At 34.8% G+C, this 26326-nt stretch overlaps 2 protein-coding genes across 2 annotated transcripts; one reads left to right on the plus strand and one right to left on the minus strand.

Annotated features, from left to right (window-relative positions):
• Nucleotides 1–408: 408 nt before the first annotated feature.
• ppp1r11 (protein phosphatase 1, regulatory (inhibitor) subunit 11) lies at nucleotides 409–4105 on the minus strand. The gene is made up of 3 exons (XM_079589761.1): nucleotides 3974–4105; nucleotides 2280–2388; nucleotides 409–1981 (listed from the first exon to the last, which is right to left on the minus strand). The coding sequence occupies exons 1-3, from the start codon at nucleotides 4061–4063 to the stop codon at nucleotides 1800–1802; spliced, it is 381 nt and encodes a 126-aa protein (XP_079445887.1). The 5' UTR covers nucleotides 4064–4105; the 3' UTR covers nucleotides 409–1799.
• On the plus strand, nucleotides 3984–24460 carry vars2 (valyl-tRNA synthetase 2, mitochondrial). Its single transcript, XM_079589760.1, has 30 exons — nucleotides 3984–4736; nucleotides 5299–5515; nucleotides 5597–5678; nucleotides 5866–5966; nucleotides 6431–6552; nucleotides 6714–6780; nucleotides 6881–6978; nucleotides 7794–7875; nucleotides 8926–9045; nucleotides 9131–9239; nucleotides 9335–9423; nucleotides 10040–10130; nucleotides 10802–10929; nucleotides 13118–13221; nucleotides 13456–13537; nucleotides 14484–14560; nucleotides 14786–14873; nucleotides 15020–15113; nucleotides 16653–16723; nucleotides 16829–16954; nucleotides 17181–17285; nucleotides 19175–19243; nucleotides 19328–19406; nucleotides 19510–19637; nucleotides 20687–20839; nucleotides 20938–21174; nucleotides 21273–21384; nucleotides 23071–23258; nucleotides 23348–23497; nucleotides 24164–24460. The coding sequence occupies exons 2-30, from the start codon at nucleotides 5303–5305 to the stop codon at nucleotides 24239–24241; spliced, it is 3243 nt and encodes a 1080-aa protein (XP_079445886.1). The 5' UTR covers nucleotides 3984–4736; nucleotides 5299–5302; the 3' UTR covers nucleotides 24242–24460.
• Nucleotides 24461–26326: the final 1866 nt, after the last annotated feature.

A 26326-nucleotide genomic window follows, 5' to 3' on the forward strand; every position in this document is an offset into this window, starting at 1 on the left:
TGTTTTACCAAAGCTTCTGAGATCTATTAATAATGCATCAACTGAATCATTACATAAATGCACATAAGAACTTAAAGGATTAGTTCACTTTTAAAGTGAAAATTCTGTCATCATATACTCACCCTTAAGTTGTTTCAAACCTGTATGAATTTCTTTCCTCTGCTGAACACAAAGGAAGATATTTAGAAGAATGTCGGTAACTAGACAGTTTTTGGTTCCCAATGACTGCCATAGTATATTTTTTTCCTACTATGGCAGTCATTGGGAACCAAAAACTGTCTGGTTACTGACATTCTTCTAAATATCTTCCTTTGTGTTCAGCAGAGGAAAGAAATTCATACAGGTTTGAAACAACTTAAGGGTGAGTATATGATGACAGAATTTTCACTTTAAAAGTGAACTAATCCTTTAACAGAATCAGGACGGGAGTCAAACAGTGACGACACATTCAAGTTGCCATTAAGCATTTAATAGATATAAAGAACATAACTTAACATCTGTTTATTCATGTTAAATCCACTCTATGACCTTTGCTATGTACATACAGGTGCGTTCACAGTAAAGGGACGACAGATGCATGTGAATGCTGGGATACAGATGACTGATGCGATGGTCCTGATGGGAATCAACTGTAAACTGTATCTGACATCGGTGGAGAGATGATGCTATGTGCATTTTGTTCTTGGCCAGCATTCAGTCATGCACCTTCCCGTGCTCTTTATAACCACATATCATCAATCCTTAAAGCTCAAACAAACTACTATACACCATGCTGACGGCATGCACCTCTCCCACTTTTAGCTGGATTTTATACCAATTTCTGCTAAATAAAAGCAGCCATCGTGACCAGGATGAAATGAGGCACCTTACATGTCACGGGGTGATCTTAATCACACACACCAAAACATTTTGCCCTGGATTTCTGGAACATGAGAATAAAAAGGATAACTGCCAAATCTATGTGTTTTCAGATCAGTATACCACGGTTTAATTTCACTGCTGCTTTTTAATTTACTTCAGTTTTGGGTAATGATCAAGATGCCGTTCTCACCTCGCATTCAGAATGAATTTTAAAGTTTCTGTCCACTTTACTACGTTTTAAACACATTAATGTCTTTTTATGTACATGCCGAGTTTCTTACTGGCCTGATTGTCTGAGGGGAGCCTCACTAAAACTCAATCAAACTTGTGAAAACTAATGGAGGTGATTTAATGTGCCCCTGTAAATATATTCAAAGGGTTGAGTTCCTGAAATCTGTCATTTTTTTAAATTCACTATAGCACACAACACATACCTGTATTACGCTTGAATTTCCTCAAGTGATATGAAGAAATACTGCTGCTAGAAATGTGACAGCAAGATATAAAATAATTTTTTTTATACTGCATTTAATCCTTTTAAATTCGCACGGAGGTATAACCTTCCCCAATTACATTTGAAGGTTTTTAATTCATTAAAATATTGTTTGTGGATACAGAACTGGTAAGATCAAGTTGTTAAACACAAACAAATAACTATAGATTTCACAAAAAGAAATAAAAACCAATGTCATATGTACAACAAATATCAATTTTCCGCAGCATTCAGATCGCAAAAAAGGTTTAGTCTTCCCCAAGTCATTACACTAATGACCACGGGGAAAACGAATCACATTGCATTGCTCTACAAGCTTTCATTCTTCAAAAAGCTTTTGACACCCAGTGATGGTGTGATGTAATTCAGTGTGAGTGAGGATGAGGGATTATGAATGTAGTGCCGCCCGTTACCCTTCGCTCCAAACCGACTCTCCCGCTAACTTCTAGTGAGGGTTTTTTCCCCCAGAGCTAGGTGGCGCTGTGGTCCCACCACCCTCCCTCTGTTCATTGCCTCTTCTCCCATGTCCCAGAACACAATGCGCACTTCCGCAGCCTTCCTCGTCATCCCCCTCACTTTCCGAGGAAGACTCGCCGAACTGTCGTGGCTTCTCGTAAATACAGCAACCTGCACATATCAAAGTGTTTTTAGAAGAAAGTGACAGCAAAAAGACAAATCAGTTCTATTTCAAGAAATGAAACATTCATTCGGCCGCTTTAAACAGATGCAGGTCGTTCTAAACCCAATTTTTAAGGTCAGCTATTTTAAAGCGGACTTGAAATGGCCCAGATCTGCCTGTCCTACACCATTTTTCCAAGTATTAAACAGATTTTGATGTTTTAGAAGTAATTCTCAATAGATAAACAGATAGAATGATCATCTATAATTCAGACCAACAGATCTAGACCAAAAAACCCAGACTTACACTTTGAAGACCTCCGGCCCAGATGTTCATTGTCCACCGTGTCACTGGACCACTCCACTTTCTTCTCCGTCTTCCTTTTCCTGAGCTTGATGGTCAAGCTTCTTCCCTCCTGAAACCATCATATGGAGAATATTAGGGCACGTTTACACAACAACGGTGTACTAAAAACAAAAAAGTTTTTTTCCTTTGCATCTTTCGCCACCGTTGTCAAAAAACGATCCCGTTCACGTGGATCCGCGGAAACTATTAAAAACGCTGTATTCTGCTGTCAGGCCAGTATAAGATTTCTTTATAAAGAAACTACAAGCCTATAGACTGAACACGAAATGCGCATGAAGCCAACGTTTTCACAAATTTGCGTTTTTGTAGTTTACATGGAGACGATAATGGTATCGTTTTCAAAAGTTTGCGTTTTCAGGCCCCCAAAATGGCGTTGTCGTGTAAATGAACAGCCAAAAAAGTTGAGTAGTTTTAGTTGAAAACAGTGTCATGTAAAGTAAACAGCCCCTTAGTGACATTATTAAATGTTAATTCGGATATGCGCAACCATAATAGGTTGATGATAGCTAAATCTATCACAGCAACCATAGTTTCTGCTATAAAACTACTTTGTGTTACTACTGTAACAAACACAATAAATGAACATGGGATCTTACTATGTACCATGGTTAACAAGGTCTGTTATACACCACAGCAACACTGTAGTACAGCAACAGCAACACTGTATACACCACAGTTAAATTACTGTAGTAGAATACCATGTATTACGGTAAATAAATATGGTAATAATTATTCAATATCGTGGTATAACCTGTAACTATGTTTTATTTGTCAAACATTATGAAGATAAAGTGTATTTGGATTTTTCACAAATAAATAAATAATGAATCCAAATAATACAATTATAAATAATAGCCTCTATGGCACAACCATTGATACTAACTGTGCCATGGTACTACCAAGTGAGACACAATTAAGTTATAGTTCTTATTAATATTTTGAGGTCCCCCCCCCACAAATTATAAATTTTGTTATGCGCTTTGTGATTTATGTTATTTTAAATTATTTTATTTTCTTTGTTTTATTTATTTTATTTTTAGTAAAAGAAATGTTGGCAACATGACAACTAGTTGAAAAAAATACGTTTTTTTAAAAAAAAATCTTATTTTATTCAGTTAACGTTTACTTAACGTTTGTTACAATAATAACGTTTATTGTTTGTTTGTTTGTTTGTTTTATGGTTTTATAATTGGTACTATTCCCAGAATCCCAGTACTTTTTGAGTAAGTGTTGTAAAATGCTTTCACAAATTTTCTATAATTTTTGAATACAGTATTATAACAAGTTGTTGTAACTAAACTGAAAACGCTGGTTAACATGGTACATTTTTCTAAGGTCTATAACAGGGTAAAACATTAACCGGTGTATTTTTGTTGTGATGGGGATTAACTTAAGATCATAACACACTGCCAAACCAGTTGAGCACATAAACCCTGTCCCTGCTGAACATGTTGATTACTAAACAGGCCTTATGCTGGTAACTTATCTGGCTAGTATATTTAAACTAGTCGATATGCTAACTATACAACGATTAGTTAATTACAAGAGGTCTCAGCTCTTGTAGCTGAATTATTCCGTGCAAGTGTGGTTAGTGATGGTGTCTATCTACTACAGTAGTAAATAGGGCAGGATACCTGCTGCGGTGGAGGCGGTGTGCCCGTCTGAACCTGAACGGTCTCCGTTATCGTCTCACTCGATGAAACGTTACGTTGTACCTCCGCCATAGCACTGATGAAACCCGAATAAACCTTCCCAGAGGCGTTCGATCGATGAAAGTCAGGTCTTGATTTAGACAATAGTAGAAAACAAATATTCAGTAGTTGGTTGTCGTGTCAAAATGTCGAGCTAGACGCTATATGCATCTGAGATGAATGCATGGGATGAATTTGCACTAGTCTAATCACTCCTCGGAAGGACGCATTTACGGACGGACCACATTCTGAAGTTGACTGTGTTTAAAGAACTAGTGAGCTGACTACCTAGACTGGATTTGTTGCATTAAATATGTATTTTAAGTCAGCTCAGCTGAATTGTACATCTAAATCGATGTTTACTGGAAACACGTCAAAAAAATGTACGATCTCAGACAGAACAACGCAATCTTGAGGCGTAGCAATGCTATCTATCTAGGCAGCTCATTAGCTTTTGAGACGCAACCGCTGAGTGTTCCACTAAAAACTATCCGATAAGAAACAGCGGACGCTACAAGAACTTGTACGCCGAGAAGGAAATATAATCCCCTCTAAATTCATTTGACTGTTTGCAGCTTTTTGATTTCTCGCCCATCTGTGTTTTTAAGTCATATAGAATTTTAGACCTAAATATATCAGTGGGAAAAATCAATGCCGTACTATCCGCAATATGTCTGCGCCCAGTGATAGCACACATCCAGTGAAGGTACATTCCTTTTTATCTGTCACTTTCAATATGCAGCTTTTCTCTGATCATAAGATTAGATGTGATTTCTGTAAAGGATGCCTTTCATGAAGTTGCAGTACGCATTTATTATTAATATTTTCATAAGTGTGAACCTTCATTGATTGCTTAAAAAGCACTATCAAACACTTTTGATCCAGCATGTTATTTCCCCCACATTTTATGTATTATTTGCTGTTGTACCATTTTACTAAATGCTTAACATCGTCCATTGCATTTACATTGGTACTGCAATCAGTGTTATATATATATGTATGTAGTTATGTGTGTATATATATTATATATATATATATATATATATATATATATATATATATATATATATATATATATATTAGTTAACAATATACACACTGACTTCAAAGTACATGGCCAAAACAAACAATCATGGTGTCATGACTAAAAACTGTTTAAATATGATGCACTAATTAAGTAATTGTTTACAATTGTTCAGTCTTTTTTTATTTTCTTTTTTTTTTACATTTTGTTTACAAGACAAATTGTGTTTGTTTTTCTACACTAGTTTCATGCTTAGGCGCTCCAGATTTCAGGACATGTGGAAGTCTGTGCATGTGGTTTCACCCAGAATCTGGAGCAGAGATCTACAGAAAGCCTGGAACACATGGGGTTGCAGACTCTGTTCTCAAACCCCATCCAACACACAGCCTTCACATCATCCCAGGACACAAGCGGAGAAAGCCAAACGCAGACGAGCACGGGAGAAGGCCATACTCAGTAGTGTGGGTTATGCATAATCGAAACAGTGCACATTTCATATGGTTTAAAATCATTCAAGCCTTATAACCCTTTAACCCTTATAGGATGTGAATGATGTTGGACGGAGCTGGTCAGATAAAGAGAAAATAACCTACAATGCTGCACTCTTACCTGGAGAAAAGAAAGGTAAAAGAATGCTTTTCCTCCTTCTCTTCATATTATGTCTTGTGTTAGTGACTGTGCATTGATGCTCTGAATGTTTTTTCCACTAATGGGGTTTATGTTTGACTAATGCAGTTACCATATTATAGATGCCTATGCTATCATCCCTATCTCTGTAACTCCCATGTCTTCCAAACATCCTCTCTTTTAGACACTACTCTGCCCTTCCCACAATCCTACAGCCCAGAATATGTGGAGTTTGGCTGGTATCAGTGGTGGGAGAAACAGGGATTCTTCAGTCCTGAGCAGCATGTAAGGGAGCAGTTACAGCTTTATATACATTTTTATCTTCTTCAATAATCTGATAATCCAATATGATAGTCTGCAGTCTAAACTATAAACAGTAGGTCTAAAGGATGTCTGAAACTTGTAAAAACAAATGAATAAATTATATAAATGGATTTTAGGCAAAGTTTCAGCAAGGGCACATTAAATTGATAAAAAATTACAGCAAAACATTTATAGTGTTACAAAATAATTTTATTTAAAGTAAATTGCATTTTAATGAGTTATTTTAAATTGTAATAATATTTCACAACATTACTGTTTTTACTCTATTTTTGATCAAACAAGTGCAGCCTTGGTGAGCATAAGCTGTGTTAACTTTGTTAATTTAGTAGAGCGGATGTATTTTTGCATGTTACATTATTATTGTTTTTACACATATTAGAATGTTTTTAACCACTTTTTTCTTCTTCTTTTTTCTTGTTCTTCAGAGTAAACAGCCCCATTCTGTTGATAAATATTTCTCCTTATGTATTCCACCCCCAAATGTGACCGGCACTTTACATCTCGGACATGCACTGACAGTGGCTATAGAAGATGCTTTGGCTCGCTGGTACCATTTTAAGAAACTCTTTGATTATTACTCAGTAACATAACATGCATATATATATATATACTTTGTATATATACTTTGGAAACTTTGTCCAAAATGATCTTGGATATTATAATATTTGAAAAAATAAATTAGAGTGTTTTCAATTTATGACCGTTCAGGCGACGGATGCAGGGCTACAAGGTGCTCTGGGTTCCAGGCTGTGACCATGCTGGAATTGCAACACAGGTATCCCATCTCTACATCTGTTAATGATGCTGAGGTGTCGTTTTGTACATCATGTGTATTAGCTGTTCAGAAAACTCTCTGATGTGCCTGTGTGTGATAGTCTGTGGTGGAGAGGAAGCTGTTGAGAGAACATGGGAAGTGCAGACAGGACTACAGTAGAGAGGAGTTCCTCAAACAGGTCTGGAGATGGAAAAATGAGTGAGTCTTTTTCTCTCCTTTTTTGCTGTCCTTCTTTTCTTTATGTACTGTATCTATATGGAACCTTGTTTCTGCCGCAGAATAAGAAATAAACGTATAATTGCCAAATTTATATCTCACAGTTAGCAATATTATTATTAAAAATAATAATAAAAAGATTCCTGCAAATTACGACTTTAAAATGAGCAATTGCAAGTTTATATCTCAGTTCTGAGAAATAAACTCACAATTGAGCATCATAAAGTCAAGAATTTCAAGTTTATATCTTGCAATTCGGACTTTATAACTCACAAAAAAAAGTTTATATCTCATAATTCTGAGAAAAAACTAAGTCAGAATTATAAACTCGCAATTGCGAGAAAAAGTTAGAATTGCCAGTTTATATCTCACAGTTTGCAAGATCATGAGAGAAAAGGGCCAACAAAAATTATTCCTGCAAATTAACACTTTATAATTAGCAATTGTACATTTATATCTCACAGTTGTATCATAATGTCTGAATTGCAATCTGCAAGAAAATGATTTTTCTCAGAATTTCAAGTTTATATCTCATAATTCTGATAAAAAAAAAGGCCAGAATTTTGAGTTTTTATCTTGCAACTGCAAGAAAAGTAAAAATTGTGAGATAAAACGTTGCAATTACCTTGTTTATTTATATCCGATTCCATAAATATCAGAGCCTTTCAGTGGTTCAGGGCCTGTATATGGTACAATCGCTACTATTAGGTACATATCCATTTCCATACGGTAACTGTTTAGGGACGTCTTTTTTAATTAAACTTAAATGTTTGGCTTTCTGTCTTTTCTTTTCTCAGAAAAGGGGATGAGATTTATCATCAGCTGAGAAAACTTGGTGCATCTCTTGACTGGAGCAGAGCCTGTTTTACGATGGACCCGGTAATAAAAAGGACTTTCTCAGTTCACACATTGGCTTTGTTTAGAATAGCATACTACCGTGGTACTGTATTCCTGCAGTAAATGATATACTTAATGTAAATAATATACTATACAAATACATTCAGTTCACACTTTTAATATTTTCTAATACTTAATTACATTTAATTGCATTTAAACGAAAATATATTATAGGTTACATTTATATTACATACAATAAGCTGCACTTTAGAGGGCTTTTTTAGACCCTCTTAAATTGAACTTAAGTGCCCAATTGTTTGTAATATTATAACTACTTCTATTATCTTTGAAATGGGGTTAAAGCGTTCCGAATACACTGACAAGCATTTATGTTATATTTAAGTATACTGTGCTTCAATCTCATTTCTATTGAAACTTGTATGTCATTTATTTAAATCTATTTGTAATATCACATTTGTTATGGTTAAGCTGAATTGTAGTACATTTAAAATATATTAACTTTAAATCAAAGTTATTCAATTTATAATCAAGTACTTTACATGTCCTTAAGTATGTTAGTCAACGCATCAAAATAAGTGTACTTTTATAATGCATGACCAAAGATTATTAAAACTAGTGATTTAAAATGGACTTAAAAGTAAAACTTTTAATTTGACAGTATTACAAAGTACACTTTAGTCAATGTTGAAAGTGCGTACTCTCTTCTAAAATCCTTAAGTAGCCTTTTTTCCATTAATATAGTATCTGCAAGTACAAATTTGTTTAAAATATACATTGTTACACATTACTACAAGTATTTACTATAGTGATAACAGTAAATTATGCATATTACAAGTAACTAACCATAAACTTAACTCTATAGTAATTACATGTAGTTAATTAATATTACCCAGTACTTATTTGAGTACAAAGTAACTGTTACCGTAACATTTTGTTTTAACCTAAATATACTTTTAAGATTTGACGTACACTAGAAGTTCACATTCAATACAATTAAGCGCACTTCTTTTTCTTGAGGTTTTTCATTGTGCCTACAAAATTGTATTAAACATTACATTTTCTTCTCTGTAGGGTTTCAGCAGTGCTGTGACCGAAGCTTTTGTCAGGTTGTGTGACTCTGGGCTCATCTATCGCTCCGAAGGTCTGGTGAACTGGAGCTGTGCGTTAGAGTCAGCCATCTCAGATATAGAGGTGCATCACTGGGCCAAACAATGTCTGACAACACCAGCAATTCCAAACGTTTCTTGTAGACTAAGGCATGGTTTGATGTGTTAAGGTGGACTCAAAGGAGCTGTCTGGCAGGACTCTTCTGTCTGTTCCCGGCTATCAGCAGAAAGTGGAGTTTGGGATCATGGTTACATTTGCGTATCCTTTGGAGGGAGAGGGTAAGTGGACTTTTTTTAGTTTGCTCGATTTCTTGAGATGTTGGTTTACCCCTTTACCCCTTTAGTTCTAAGGTGTGGTTTATTTATTTATTTAGAAAGAGAGGTTGCCGTTTCAACCACTCGTCCAGAGACTATGCTGGGAGACGTGGCCATTGCTGTTCATCCTGACGACCCTCGATATAAAGTAAAGTTATAATGGTTTTCAAATGGATTTTCTTGTCAATTGTGCTTATGATATGTGACCCTTTATCGCAAAACCAGTCACAAGTAGCACGGGTATAATTGTTGCAATAGCCAACAATACACTGTATGGGTCAAAATTATAGATTTTTCTTTTATGCCAAAAATCATTAGGATATAAGTAAAGATCATGTTCCATGAAGATATTTTGTATATTTCCTACCGTAAATATATAAAACATTTATTTATGTGAGTGAATGCAGCACAATCACGAACTTAAATGAACAACTTTAAAGGCGATTTTCTCATGTTTCGTTTTTTTTGCACCCTCATATTCCAGATTTTCAAATAGTTGTATCTCGGCCAAATGTTGTCCTATCCTAGCTTATTTATTCAGCTTTCGGGTGATGTATAAATCTCAATTTCAAAAAATGGACCCATGTGACTGGTTTTGTAGTCCGGGGTCACACATTACTTATCATGGCTGTACTTGTTTTCGAATGAGATATTATTATACTACATAGTGTGCTCATTTTATGGGCTATTGTGACCTAGAATACTAAATATGATCAGTTTACAACCAGAGCTCAAGCCTAAAATATGAATTATTTTCTCTTCAGGATCTTCATGGCAAACACTGCAGGCATCCATTCACAGAGCGGTTATTACCTATTGTCACTGACTCTATGGTGGATATGACATTTGGCACAGGTATTTCAGTTGTTTATGCATGATATTTTTGGAGATGAGTGGTTCATTTTAATTTCTGATAACTGGATATTTTATTGTTAAATGGGCCCTTTCCACATTTCCAGGGTTCTCAGAAGAAGTTATGATAGTTGGGTTAACTTCTATAGTGGCAAATGGGAGACGACAGCAAATATACATTTTTAATTCCCATTTGCTACAATAGCAAAAGGACAAATCTGTGATAGCGTTTTTCAAAAGAGATCTATGTATAAAATATAGAGAGAATATATATATATGACTTTATGATTCACGCCAAAAGTTTGAGGAATATTGAGTTAATATTGATGTAAAATTTGGACAATTTTCACCTCGACTGTTTACATTGCAAAAAAAAAATCAGTTGAGAATACAGAAGGTGCAATCACTGTTACCGCTGTTCAGTGAGTTTTTGTCGGAAATATACAGCCTTTTTAATAGGAATTCATGTGTCTTAAATGTCTTGTGATGGTGAAATATTTCCGGATATTTCACATTGATCAACAGAAAGCTGCTTGGAGTAAAAGAGACTTCTGTGTGAGCGGTGCTTCATAACTACAGTACACTATTGTCAATGGGCAATGGACCTTTTTTGCCTGATAATCTGATTTCACTATTAAAATTTCATCCCCAGTCTTTCAACTTTGCCTTCATAGGTGCTGTTAAATTGACACCAGCTCATGACCACACTGACTTCCTACTCTCTCAGAGACATTCACTCCCACACCTCACTGTGATTGGAGGAGACGGGACCATGACCACAGTCTGTGGCCAATGGCTAGAGGTACAGAGATCATTTTAAAATTTACCTTTACCAACCTTTTATTCTCTATTGTGACGAATATCCGAGTGAAACGGATTCTCGAACTAAAAAATGTAAGGCAGGACTTGATTTTGTCTACTGGAAATTGATTGAACAGTTGTGGTTTGCTATTGCTGTGATGTCATGTGAGTTACAGGTTGTCCCACATTCGCACCAGTAAACACATCATGAGAGAAGAGATGTTGTTGCAAGAGGGAGGGCAAGTTATTTTGTTTAAGGATTATGATGGATCATAAATCAAAATAATAATAATAATGTACACGGATAAATAATTTATGATAAACACTGGAATATTCCATAAAAAGATGAATTGTCCATTTTGATTTTATGGTGACTATGTCCTCAGAATTATTACACAACCACCTCATTACAATTATTGAATTATTGATCATGGGATAATTCTGGATGACTGTGATCATTGTGCACATTTGGGTTAATTTTATTTTCACTTCCTGTTTCACAGTCAAGGTTTAATCCGACCACCATAAATGTTAAAACCTATTAGCAAAATTGGTCCCTTGTTTTTATTGCAAATAAATAATATCTACTGTATATTCTACTAATATGGGTAAATACTTTTGGTATAATTTCTGTAATTATTTGATTATTTTTTACTTAATAATAATTTGTTTCTTTTTGGTAACATTTTACTCTCGTTATTTATTGTTAATTCATTAACAATAACTAACAATCAGTAATACGTTTGTTACAGTATTGATTAATTTTGGAAACATTAGTTAATAAAATACTTTTGTTTTTAAAAATGTATTAGTAAATGTTGAGATTAACATTAACTGAGATTAATAAATGCTTTTGAAGTATTTTTTATTGTTAGTTCATGTTTCTACTGTTAACAACTGGAATCTTATTGTAAATTGTTACCAAATGATTATATCCCCTAAGACGTAAACTTGAAAGACATTTTTTCTAATTGTAGAAAAAAAAAAGTACTCAGTGCTTATCTTGGTGTGCATGGGTAAGTAAATAACTATGCTAACTATAAATATAATTATAATAACTGTATCAGCACACACTTTGCAGTCTTAAATTTGGATGGATTCTGATTGAATGTCACTGTTTTTATCATTCATCAGCTGTAAAAAAAATAAAACATAAAAATTCTGAAAGTGATTCCAAAGATATTGTTCCTCTCAGTCACTATTGTTATAGTTGTGGTGTTAAGTTCCATATTCTCATAAAATAAAAGTGATTATTACAATTTTATAAAGTTATCGCTGTAGTTATTAGTGTGAATGGTCTTTTAGTGCTCAGCATTGGTCTATATTATTCACACAATGAAACCTATTCAGTTTTGAGTGTCAGGTGCCTCTGAGAGAAACATAGCTTGCTGCAAGACTTATAAAAAAAATAAAGGTCAAACTAGCAACTGGAGGCATGTAAATGTGCATCTTCAGTATATATTACAGGGGTCAGTGAGGATCGTGAAACTGACGAACGTATTGAAGGTCTGTTCACTGGAAAGACTTTGTAAAGGTCAAAGAATCTGTACTGTAGAGCGGACCTCTAAATATGCATTAACATATTGTATTACAGGAGGTCAGCGGGGCTGTATGTATATTTCAAGATCATGAAACTATAGAGAGTTTGAAAGGGCTCTGAGATCAACATATCCACAGTTTAGCCTTCTGGCTTGAAGACGTCTGGTCTAGAATCTTAAAGCATGGTCTAATTGTGCAAACCTGTTACCAAAATTCAACCCAAAGCCTAAATGTGCTTAAAAATCAATATTGAATATGCTAATAAAATACATTATTAATGTCAATGCTTAGGTTCCGTAGGAAGTGAAGAGATCATCACATAAAATGTATTACTATTGTATAATATAATATAATGTTATTATGCATAATATTAGTAGTAACAATTGAGTTGACTGAGTTCCAAAAAGGAAAACTAAATGGAAAGTGATCTTCTTTGAACGATGATAGGGAAGTCATTGAAAATAAAATAACAATTAAATCATTCTTTGTATTTATATGCATTAGAATGAATCGCCAACAACAGATGAATGATAATAGTCATTATCATTATCATTGAACATTATCAATGATAATGACAGCTTTAGCCTTAAGGTATCTCTATATTTGACGGAATGGATATTGAGGATGTAAAGTATGTTTCTGTCTCTCAGGGTGTTAAACGCTTTGATGCCAGGGAACGAGTAATTACTGCGCTGATGGAGAGGAATCTGTTCAGGGGAAAGAAGGATCATTCCATGTCATTACCAATCTGCAGGTAAAACACTGTAAATTAGACCCCAAACCACTAAATTCCTCCCAATCTTCTCACTTCTGAGATAATTACAGGCTGCTGAATTATCATCTGTCTATATTTCACCACATTTTTGTGTGCTTAGGCAGACCATTCCTTTAAAAAAATGTTGGCAGCTTTTTTATTATTATTCGACTAAAAAAAATACCAGTAGTCTTTGACCTTATGTCCTGTCTTGATTTTATTCCTCCCACATAGCCGCTCTGGAGATGTCATTGAACCATTGCTGAAGAAACAGTGGTTTGTACGCTGTCAGGAAATGGGCAAAAAAGCAGTTCAAGTGAGTGAGTGTGTTTTAAATGTGTGGTTGCATCAGATATGAATTGTGCTGATACGCTAAACCACACGGTATGTGGGATGGATACAGTTTTTCAGCTATGTCTTACACATAATTATAATTAAATCATATTTAAATATTACTTATATACTACCATTTAAAAGTTTAGGGTTAAGCTTGCATGATGCATTACATTTATCAAAAGTGACAGTGAAGTCATTTATAATTTAAAGTAACAATACAGGTGAAATTCGAAAAATTAGAATATCGTGCAAAAGTTCATTTATTGATAGTGAAATGAAATTAATTGAAATAAATGAACTTTTTTGCACGATATTCAAATTTCACCTGTAGATAATTATTTGTTTCAAATGAATGCTGTTCTTTTTTACATCAAAGAAAATAATCATCAAAGATTCATCAAAAGATTAATCAAAGAATCCTGAAAAATCAGGTTTCCTCAAATATTAAGCAGTATAACTGTTTTCAACATTGATTATAATAAGAAATGTTTCTTGAGAAGCATTTTAAAATATAGTAAAGTAGAAAACGTATGTAAAACATTTCACAATATTTCTATTTTGACTGTTTTTTTTATCAAATAAATGCATTCTTGGTGAGCATAAGAGACTTCTTTCGAAAACATTGAAAATATTACCTTCACCAAACTAATTGAACACAGTCATGCACATTTACAGTTAAAATGTCATAATCCTGGTTGTGTTTACATGGCCTTGAATTGACATGCTTGTGGTTTAATTACTGTCCCTGTCAATATTCCCTCAAGCGATAGCAAATGCGTGGCTCATCAAGAGCTTTACTGGAAAACATATTCCTGTTACTGGTCAATGATGGTGTACAAACCTTTAATTCGCCATTGAAATTCGATTATTCGTTTTGATGATTTTGTTAACTTACACACTGACATCCCATGTAAATACTCTTTTAGGCAGTGGAAGAAGGGGATCTACAGATATCTCCTCACTTTTATTCAAAAATGTGGAAGAGCTGGCTGTCCAACATCAGGTTAGCCTTATTATATACACACTACATAGATATTTCTTACATATGTAAAGCTTGATTTTTAAAATGGACTATTTTGTAGCTTGTCTGAATGTCTGTTTGACTTGTCAACTCTTAGGCTGGTTTAGGGTCATGTCCATATGAACAGTTACACTCTTCTGTTAATATTCTTTCAATTACATGCTTGAATACGATTTTTATATCTTCATTTATATCTCCACCTTGCAGTGATTGGTGTATTTCCAGACAGCTTTGGTGGGGCCATCAGATTCCAGCCTATCGAGTGACTCTGCAAAACTCAAAGGACACAGAAGAGGTGGGGGACTACCATAAAATCTGCATCTATAGCCCAAAGATGACCTTTAGCGTACTTGCTCCACCATAATGTGTCCATGATTAAGCCTGTTCGTATTGTGTGAGGTTTTGACGAACGCTTTGACGGTTGTCGACTGTCTCGAGCAGGAGCAGTGGGTCTGGGGCAGGAGTGCTGCAGAGGCTCGACATCGTGCGGCTGTGAAGTTTGGGGTGAATCCCGATGCCGTCACACTCACACAGGGTGACTATCATAGAGTTGACATGAATCACACTTCTGATTTGATGATTTCTAATAATAATCTAGACTACTTTCAAAAGTTTGGCCTCTTATGCTCACCAAGGCTGCATTTATTTAATCAAAAATACTGTGAAAACAGTAATATTTTGAAATATTATTATTATTTAAAAAGAACTGTTTTCTATTTCATTATATTTTAAAATGTTATTTATTCTTGTTATAGAAAAGTTGATTTCTCCAGTCTTCAGTGTCACATGATCCTTCAGAAATCATTCTTATATGCTGATTTGGTGCTCAAGAATCATTTCTTATTATTATCAATGTTGAAAAAAGTATTTTTGTTTTGGAAACCATGATAAAGGAATGTTAAAAGCTTTTATTTGAGATAGAAATCTTTTGTAAAATCATAAATGTCTTGCTAAATAAAAGTAATATTGTACTGACCCAAACTTTTGAATGTTAATGTATATTTCAGTAATGGAAGAAATATTGAAGAACAGATATTAAGGAATGGCAACTCATTTGAGTTGTTGTTCCAAACCTGTATGATTTTTGTTCTTCATTGGAGCTAAAAAAAGACATTTAGCAGAATATTTAAGCTTATCTTTTTCATAAAATAAGGTGAATGGTCACCCAGGACTGCCCCAAGTGACAAAAAGTACCTTAAAAGTTGTTTATATGACTCATGCTTTATATAGTCCTCTGTCAGCTTTGTGTGAAAAGAAAACGCATGTAAATTATTTACTGAAAGTTAAATAATTCACTGATATTTTTTATTTTCAGACACAAGCTTTCAAATCTCATTCACGTTCAGGTTTGTCCTCAGTAATGTGTTTTTTGTATACAGCTGCCTAATTTGAATATGGATTTATTCAAATCACATGAATGAAATTTGAGAGTTTTTAGTCAACAAATTCAACTTTAATCACACAAATCTGTCATATGGCGTCAGAAGACAAATTAATTTGGGCTACTCTTATGATACATTTTGACTTGACAGCCCCTGTTAGCCATTTATTATTAATAATAAGGTAACACTTTATTTTGATGGTCTCTTTTGAACATTCTGTTCACTATCAATAACTTTGCAATTACATGTCAACTAACTCTCATTAGAGTATTAGTAGACTGTCTGCTGAATATCTGCTAACTCTTTATTGTGATGGTCCTCCAACAGACATTCTACTGACTATAAGTAACTTTGCAACTACATGTCAACTTATTCTAACCCTAACCCTACCAGTTTACTAATACTCTACAAACACTATAATGAGAGTTAGTGGACATGTAGGTGCAACGTTACTTATAGTCAACATAATGTGTTAAAGGGACCATCAAAATAAAGTGAAACCAATAATAATCATAAAATAAACAGTATTGTCCACGGTTACCAAACAACTCCGCACCTCGCTGCATTATTATAGCACTAATGTGCGGCCTGACTACAAATGTGACTTTTAGAGTCAGAATTATTCGTTTTGTAAGGCTGATCTTAAAACTGATTACTTGCTCACAAATCAACCATGTGTCTGTTTGTTTCAGACCCAGATGTGCTGGATACTTGGTTCTCTTCTGGTCTCTTTCCATTTGCAATGCTTGGCTGGCCTGAGCAGGTTCATTTTATAGTCCATTTTTCTCTCACCACCATGAAAAAACAAGAACGTCTATATTTTAATATGTAGAGATGAACGTGCTTTGATCTGATTCTCTATTCTCAGACTGAGGACCTAAACCAATTCTACCCCAATTCCATTCTGGAAACAGGAAGTGACCTCATCTTTTTCTGGGTGGCCAGGATGGCGATGCTGGGTAGAGAGCTGACAGGCCAGCTGCCCTTTAAACAGGTTGTGTTGATGGCTTATTGCTGAGCTCATAACTCTAAATGTCATATCGTAAGGTTGGCAGGAATTGGAAATTTTATATTGCGGTGCACGTCATATACCAAAAGTATCCAAAATGTCACTGAGAAATGTTACCATCTATTTTGCCATCAAAATGTCTTAAAAGTTTAGTGCAGCTCTGACTCATTTATTGCTCTTTCTCTCACTTCTCCATCACTGTGTGAAACAGGTGCTCTTTCACTCTCTGGTGAGAGATAAATATGGGCGGAAGATGAGTAAATCTTTAGGAAATGTCATTGACCCTCTTGATGTCATCTCTGGGATTTCTTTGGAGGTATTTACACATACTCACTCTCAGCCTGAAGCCCTATTTCAACCACGTGCAAAACATAAATTATGTTGTATTGATGCATTTACTTTTGAAACTGGAAATTATGGGTGTTGCAAATCTTCATTTTTAATGGGTACCTATTATGTCCTTTTTCAAAGTCTTGATTTAGTTTTTGGTGTCTACTAGAATAGGTTTTACATTTTAAAAACCGTACTCTTTCTAGTCTGTCAGTAATGCTCTGTTTAGTTCCTGTCTCTATGAAGCCCCTCCTTCGAAAAGCACAGTGTGCTAGACCAGTGTGTTGTGATTAGTCAACCACTTGTGATTATTGATTATTGATGTGATTATTAGAAAATAATAGCTGATTCAAAATATGAATAAAAACTAAAGTAATTTCTCATTAATACATACATAATTTGCTACTTGTTATTGCTAGTTAATTACTGGTTGTGTTAGTGGGAGGGGCTTTCTTATACTGGAGAGCATTTAACTGGATAAAAATGCCTGTGTGCGATGAGTCATCAATAAACTTGGTCCGTTTCTCTGGAAGGCAAATGTTAAATTATCTGCAAATTTTTTATTTAGTCAGCTTTTACAGTAGGAGTGTGCTATAATACATGGATGGCCTCGAAACTAATACTAGGGATGCACAATACAGCTGTACCCTATATTAAAGATAGTTTTAGTTTATAAATATTGGATATTTAATTGTGCATTCTCATTTGTACATTTTTATTTTTTACATTTACATTTAATTTACCTTTGCAATAATTGAACACATTTAAAGTTAATCGTTAGAAACACAAATAATTTATCGACACTGTTAAATCTTTTGCAAATCTCAGAATAAATATCCATTTTAATTTTGTATGTGATAAAGTTGTGATTCCTAATTTCACTGGTAGCATTTAAATAATTGATTTCAGTCTTTTTTTTCTTAAAAAAAAAAATTAGGCAAAATAGTATTACATTTTAATATTAGTCATTTATTGGTAATTAGCCATAACATAAAAATAGCTATTGGCTTATGATATCGGCCAGAATTATAATATTAGTGGATCCCTAACTAAAAAACATGGATTAAAAGCCACAAAATTCCCATATTAACAAAGAAATCTATTTTTACAGAGAATGTTATAAAGAATTGTCTTTATATTCTGTGAGAATATACCAGTGTTGTAAATGTTAACTAAAACTATTTAATATATTTTTATTAATCAAAATAAAGGTAATAATAATAACACAATATAATTTAAATGAAAAGCGTAAACTTAAAAAGTTTAGTTGCCTTGTCAACTAACTGAAAAGAAATAAGTTTAAGTTGCAATACTAAAATTACTTAAACTTAAAAAATTAATTAAAGCTAAAGAAAATTATGCAAAAGGAAATAATAAAAATGACAAAAACACAATAAAATTACTAAACCGTAGTTGAAAATAAAAACTAAAACTAATTCAAAACTAGCTTTTAGTGTATAAATAATACACAAATATCACTGGAATATATTTTGGACAAAATGTCTTGGCAGATTTTTCTTATACATTAGTGTAGTTTCATAGCATTACACATGATTCGAAAACTTTTAAAGCCCTTTCTATGCCTGTATTTTTTGCTCCTTTCCCTTTTCAATTCCTACAAACACTAAATTCTCTGTATATTAATAAAAATAATAATTCAAACGTATTAATGAATATAACAAGACTTTGTACAGCTGGCAGTGAACAGCTATCAGTCAGATGTCTTTAAGCAAGCCTCAGGGCAGAACTGACTCTTGAGAAGCACAGCCAATCCATTGTGAGATCTTAATATTTGAAACAGCCAATGTTCTAATCACCTATTTGTCATGAGGACTTCATTTTCTTGTCAGTCACATTCTGGTTTGATCTCTGTAGAGACTTCAAGAGAAAGTCAGAGAAGGAAACTTGGATCCGAGAGAAAGCGTTGTTGCCATGGAGGCTCAGGTCAGTGCGAGGCTCTCTCTATTCCAGTGATCCAGTCGTTCCCAGCTGAGCAGGTTCACCTCATCTCCTGTGTCCTTTCTACAGAATAAAGATTTCCCTAAAGGGATTCCAGAGTGCGGGACAGACGCTTTGAGGTTTGCTCTCTGCTCTTATAAAGCCCAGGGTAAGTCGCCCTCATTATAGAGTCCTGTAATCAAACCTTACGATCAGAAATACCCAGAGATCTTTACTCCCTCCGCTGACGTTTTGTTCAAATCCTGTCTCAGGAGAGGACATCAGCCTGTCTGTGTCTCATGTGTTGAGCTGTAGACATTTCTGTAATAAGATGTGGCAGGCGGTGCGCTTCACCCTCGCCACGTTGCATGATGCAAGTTTACCGACATCATTAGCAGAGGTACGACAGCAAATATATTTAACAATAAAAACAACCCGTCAAATCTCAGACGGATCCAGCTCACTGCATAACACCAACACGATTTAATGATCTTCATCCTCCTGTTCTGAATTTAGGTTCTAATGAAGAAAACGCTTTATCTCGTGCTGTATTTTGTCCTGAACCTCCACTATGCAGTTTCACATTCTTTGCTCTGCTTTCAATCGGTTTAATGAGATTACATCATAAAGGAAGAAGAACAGTGCCAGTGCTAAATGACTTGTAGGAGTAAATGGCAGAAAATCCATTTGATGGATGAAGTCACAGATCTTCACTGAGATTGTCAGTTGATAACGGTGTTTCCTCCACAGTGTGATTGTGTCAGTTAAAAAATACTGGCAGCCTGTTATAGTGCACATTTTGCTTTAGGGAATTTTGAGAAATAATTGAGTGTTTTTGCAAATTCTTTATTTGCTGTGATTTATTTTTTAATGTATACACTACCGTTTAAAAGTTTGGGGTCAGTAAGATACATTTTTTTAAAGGAATTAATACTTTTATTCGGCTAGGATGCATTCAATTGATCAAAAGTGACAATAAAGAGATTTATAATGTTACAAAAGATTTAAATTTCAAATTTCTGTCTTTTTGAACTTTCTCTCAATAAAAAATCCTGAAAAAAATGCCTCATGGTATCCACAAAAATATTAAGAAGTTTTCAACATTGAAAATAATAAGAAATGTTTCTTGAGCAGCAAATTAGCATATTAGACTGATTTCTGAAGGATCGTGTGACACTGAAGACTGAGTAATGATGCTGAAAATTCAGCTTTAACATCACAGGAATAAATTACATTTTCAAGTTGTATTTTCAAATAAATTCAGAGTTTTCTTTCAAGAACATTTAAAAAAAAAATCTTACCAACCCTAATTTTTTTTAACAGTACTGTACATTACATTCAGTCCGAAAATGTACTGAATCTGTAAATTGACCTCCCTAAATATCGCCATTAAAAAACTGTCAGGCAGACTAATATTGATTTTAATGTTTTTCTCAATTTGTCTCTCAGACCTATCCTTTATCCAGCATGGACAGGTGGATATGTTCGCGTCTGTACAGCACAGTTCAGCAGTGTGAGCAGGGTTTCGAGAGCTTCGAGCTCCACACGGTCACGTCTGCACTGCACTCTTTCTGGCTCCACAGTCTGTGTGATGTGTATCTGGTGAGCATGATCTGCACTGCAGTGCTGTCATGATCAATCATTGATTGATGAGTTTCCTCTCTAAACTGGCTTTTTTTGTTCCTCTCTTGCTTCTTCAGGAAAGCATCAAGCCGGTGTTGAAATGTGAAGGCTCTGATAGTGAGGAACAGAGAGTTCGAGAAAGGCAGGTGGCCACGTCTGTGTTGTATCACAGCGTGTCCGTCTCTCTCGCTCTCCTCTCGCCCTTTATGCCGTTCCTCACAGAGGAGATGTGGCAGAGACTCGTGCCTTACGGTGACTCTGACAGGACCTCTACCAGCCTGTGTGTGCAGCCCTACCCAAAGACCTCACAGCTGGTGAGCCAGTCAGAAACACAAACACTACAACTGCTCCCTGACTGAGAACACGCAGTTCTCTTTTTGACAACTCTTTTCAATCTCCTCCTTCACCACAGGAGCACTGGTACTTTCCCAAGGAGGAAGCAGACTTCTCTTTGGTACAGGAAGTTGTCCGAGTGGCGAGGTTACTGAGGGCCCAGTGCCAGATGACAAAGGAAAGACCTGACAGTGAGAAAATCCCAGTTTTTTTTTTTTACTTCACGCTAATGTTTTAGTTTTGGTAGCTGTGTTTGCAAAGGCAAGTATCGCTACTGCAAAACTTTGAAGTAATATTTTAATATTATTTATATATTATAAAGTATATATATATATATAATATTATATAATATTTTCAGTCAGGGTTATTATTGTTAACTAAAACTAAAACCATAAAAAACATTTTGTTTCTTGAAATAAAATAAATGTTAACTGAAATAAAGTAAAACATTAAAATAAACCTTAAACTTGGAATTGGGGTAGAATTTCAGCTACCGTAGTTGCCAAGAAAACATTTATCATTTTATTTATTTTAACTCGATGTATTAAACTGAAAAACCGAAATAAATATTAGTAAAAGCTATAGACATATAAAACTATATAATCAAATCTAGAATAGTGTCTCAATGATACTAAATTAACACTGTTTTGGTGTTAATTGGATCCCCTTTTGCCTTTAGAACTGCCTTAATTATTTGTGGCATTGATTCAACAAGGTTCTAGAAACATTCCTCAGAGATTTTGGTCAATATTGACATGATAGCATCACACAGTTGCTGCAGATTTGTCGGCTGCACATCCATGATGCGAATCTCTCGTTCCATTACATCCCAAATGTGCTCTATTGGACTGAGATCTGGTGACTGTGGAGGTCATTTGAGTATTGTGAACTCATTGTCATGTTCAAGAAACCAGTTTGAGATGATTTTAGCTTTGTGACATGGTACGTTATCCTGCTGGAAGCCATCAGAAGATGTACACTGTGGTCATAAAGGGATGGACATGGTCAGCAACAATACTCAGGTAAGCTGTGACGTTTAAATTATGCTCAATTGGTTCTAAGAGGCCCAAAGCGTGCCAAGAAAATATCCAACACATCATTAAACCACCACCAGCAGCCTGAACAGTTGATACAAGGAGGGATGGATTCACGCTTTCATGTTATTTATGCCAAATTCTGATCCTACCATCTGAATGTCGCAGCAGAAATTGAGACTCATCAGACCGGGCAACATTTTTCCAGTCTTCTCTTGTCCAATTTTGGTGAGCCTGTGTAAATAGTAGCCTCAGTTTTTGGTGCTAGACGGGCTGGTCTGAGTATTTCAGAAACTGTTGAGCTACTGGGATTTTCACACACAACCGTCTCTAGGGTTTACAGAATGGTCTGAAAAGAGAAAATATCCAGTGAGTGGCAGTTCTGTGGGTGAAATGCCTTGTTGATGCCAGAGGTCAGAGGAGAATGGCCAGACTGGTTCGAGCTGACAGAAAAGCAGCAGTAACTCAAATAACCACTCGCTATAACTGAGCTATGAAGAAGAGCTTCTCTGAACGCACAACACATCGAACCTTGAAGCAGACGGGCTACAGCAGCAGAAGAACACACCGGGTGCCACTCCTGTCAGCTAAGAACAGGAAACATTGTTACATTCAAAGTCACTTAAATCACCTTTCTTCCCCATTCTGATCTTCAGTTTGAACTTCAGCAGATCATCTTGACCATGTCTATATGCCTAAATGCATTCAATTGCTGCCATCTGATTTCTTTCTTCGATATTTGCATTAGCATACAATTGAACAAGTGTACCTAATAAAATGGCTGGTTAGTGTATAGTAGATGAAATCTTTCATCATGTGATCTATAAAAGTTGTGTCTTCTAGTGTGGGCAGTGTGTGGACCAGATCAGGCTGAGACTCTCCTCCACTTCAGATCTGCCATCTGCACGCTGGGCCGAATCTCAGCGCTTCATCTGCACTGTCCAGAGGGAGGTTTCGCTGACTCCCCTCCACCTAAGGCCAGTGCTGTAGGGGTGGTGGATCATTCCATCTGCTTGCATCTCAGTGTTCAGGTAATGCAGAGTAAGATTTTCCTTTCTAAAGTAAGGATGCTTCTATATATACACACTGCTGATGTCTCATTCTCTCTCTGTCAACGTAGAATGGTATTAATGCTGACAAACAGAGAGCTCTTCTCTCTCAGCGCAGAGAAAAGCTGGCTTCCAAACTCAAGCAAGCCCTCGCTCGGACATACGTGCCCAACTACACAGAAAAAGTACCTGATAAAGTCCGAAAAGAGACCGAGAATAAGGTGAGTACAGAGGACAATGGGAAGTTTTACCTCAGAAAATCTGTACAGACCATCTTACACAATGAAGCCTATTGTAGGACCTTTTCTTTTTTGCATTGTGACATTAATTTGTCATTATAATGATGCACATTATTATATATTATTTAAATTGTAAAATAATCATGCAATCATAATGTACATCATGATAATATTTGTTGTATTAAATGTAATCTAAAAAATTTTTTTTTTATTAATCTAATGACAATTTGGAAGACTTCATGGGTAATTCCTTTCAATTCCAGAGGTTAAATATGACATGGATTTTCTTTGTAAGATTAATTCACCTCTACATGAGAAATATATTTTAAAACCAAATTTAAATAGCTAGTCTTCCGGATTTCTATGTTACTTGAAATGCATGAGGTTTCCTTGCACAAGCCTCACTGCACACTGTTTTCACACACTGTTGAAATTCCTTTTTCAACAGAAAACACAATTTATTTTGTGTTATTAAAGTTCAATATGAGATTATGCACATGTATTTATGTGCTTTAAAATGTTTATGCATGCACTTCATGCTTCGTTCTGTATATCCCATGAGAAATCTACATTCTTGTCAATAGAATAATATATACAGCTGAATAAGGAGCTTGCATGCATTTTTTTTTTGTGTTCTAAAATAACCAGATCACAGCTTTGGAGAAGGAGCTGAAGAACATTGAGGACCAACTATTGGCTTTGGAAGAAATAAGGAAAGACATCTAATGGACACATTGAACAAAATAATAAAGCCATCCAATAACCAGATGGAAAGACTTTTTTTATTATAGTAAATCTGATAAAGATGCCTTGAAACAGACAATGAGTCACTGCTTTATTCAACAAAAAAAAAAAATGGCCGGTGCATATTTATTATGTTGGTTTCGATGTAACATTAATGTAAAATAAATAATTTACCAAATAACACAATTGGTGAATCATTTTACTTTTGTGTACCTTTTTTTTTCATCGTATCAAATTCTGTGAAATACATAAGAAGACTTACAAAAGAAATTGTTCAAAATTAATTGATTTTTTTTCTAAATAAACACCTCATCTATGCTTTATTAATTAACCAGTTCTATGCTCTGCCTATAGACATGAAGGAGAAAAATTGTCTGAAAGGTACATTGCTGGTGAATGTGATCTATTTATATAAACAGCCTGTTTTAGGACGTTTAGGATGTTATATAATCTCATACATTATGCTAATACACACACACACACACACACATATATATATATATATATATATGAGGGAGAGAGGGATCCTTTTTTAATAATAACAACATAAAGAATATATATATATATATATATATATATATATATATACCGTATATATTGATATTATTCTATATGTTGTTATTATAAAAAAAGGGCTCTTTCTCTCCCTCATATATATAATATATTACTACTACTACTACTACTATCATAAAATATATAGTATTATGCCTTTACTCTTTCCATTCAAAATTTAACCACCAACATCCATCTTAACCTGTATTTGTAATGTATGTAATAACCAGTTTATCTTCACTTCGGTAAAACCAGTAAATTTATTGTCAATTTTTTTTTCATAATATCAGATTTTTGCAGTTTGGTTACATTTGTATAACAATAACATTATCTCAAGTTATGCATTTATATTACATACTGACCTTATCAAACAAAAGCACGTTTCAAAACAAGACAATTCTGTGTGTTGGCTGTAGGTGTCGTCATTGTTGATTGTGTCATTGTTGCTAGCAGGGAACTCTTCTTCATCATTCATATCTTCCCAATCAGTTGCATTCTCATATAGGTCACACTCTGTGTTGTCCTCAATTTAATGATTCCTTCTAATCTACCATGTTTGTTTTTTCGTCGAAGGAGTCATGATAATACAAATGGTCAAGGGTCTTCTGAACAGTAATGTGTTTTTTTTCCATTGTGCTGCATTTATGCACATTTAATTTATGTCCAAGAGATTCATATGAATAAGTCATCAGGAAATATCTGGAGTAACAGTGAACAAGTGCTCTTAACCTACAGTGGAAAAGGTAAACATGATCCATGGTGGAGGAACAGACCTGCACAGCAACACGACTGTTGGTTCTCATTTGAAGACCTCTAAGAATTGACCATAAATGTGCATTTAGATGGCAAGTTTAGAAAAAGTGACCAAGCCACATTATTCAGATAAAGGGAACATGTATATTGGGAAAATAGTGAAAAAGACCAAACACCAATGCACGGTTAAATAGTCAAATAGTAGGCTAGTATTTGTTGCACTATACCTTTAACCCTTTTGTTGCTGCCTTGCTGGTCAATTTGACTGGTTTTGAAATGTTGTGACCCATTTTCATTTAGCACGCACATCACCGGGGAAAATATATTTAGGATTGGGTGCTCGACAAAGAAAAAAAAAAGAGAAAAAAATCGGCACACCAAATTCAATAGTGGACTGGACTCACACACGGTTACAATTTCGAGCATGTCATCTGACGAGAGCATGTGTCCACTATTATTATTATTTTTTGCACATTTTCGTGCTTTGGTGTAGGCTACTGACTTTTTTCAGTTTTTTACTTTTTTAAATATTAAAATGTTTTTTCATTTTTTTATTGTCTTTTTGTTTTGTTTATAATCATCACGTTTATATTCTCAAGCCTGTTTTTTTTTTTATTTGTTTTGTTTTGGGAATTCTATTGAATCCAATTAGGGTCAATTTGACCCCTGATTAAGATTTCAAACAAGGCTACTGCGGGAATGCTGATTTGTTTTAAAATATATATTTACATTTAAATTCTAAAAAAGGTTTGCATTTGTAGT

Source organism: Phoxinus phoxinus (genome assembly GCF_949152265.1).
Source record: "Phoxinus phoxinus genome assembly, chromosome: 19".
Lineage (NCBI taxonomy): Eukaryota > Metazoa > Chordata > Actinopteri > Cypriniformes > Leuciscidae > Phoxinus > Phoxinus phoxinus.

Coding starts and splice junctions, on each gene's coding strand:
- ppp1r11 (XM_079589761.1), bottom strand. CDS start 4,063: ATGGCGGAGGTACAACGTAACGTTTCATCGAGTGAGACGATAACGGAG. Junction 2,389..3,973: donor CACCGCCTCCACCGCAGCAG/GTATCCTGCCCT, acceptor TGATGGTTTCAG/GAGGGAAGAAGCTTGACCAT. Junction 1,982..2,279: donor GGGCCGGAGGTCTTCAAAGT/GTAAGTCTGGGT, acceptor TGATATGTGCAG/GTTGCTGTATTTACGAGAAG.
- vars2 (XM_079589760.1), top strand. CDS start 5,303: ATGCTTAGGCGCTCCAGATTTCAGGACATGTGGAAGTCTGTGCATGTG. Junction 13,538..14,483: donor TGGGCAAAAAAGCAGTTCAA/GTGAGTGAGTGT, acceptor ATACTCTTTTAG/GCAGTGGAAGAAGGGGATCT. Junction 14,561..14,785: donor AGCTGGCTGTCCAACATCAG/GTTAGCCTTATT, acceptor TCCACCTTGCAG/TGATTGGTGTATTTCCAGAC.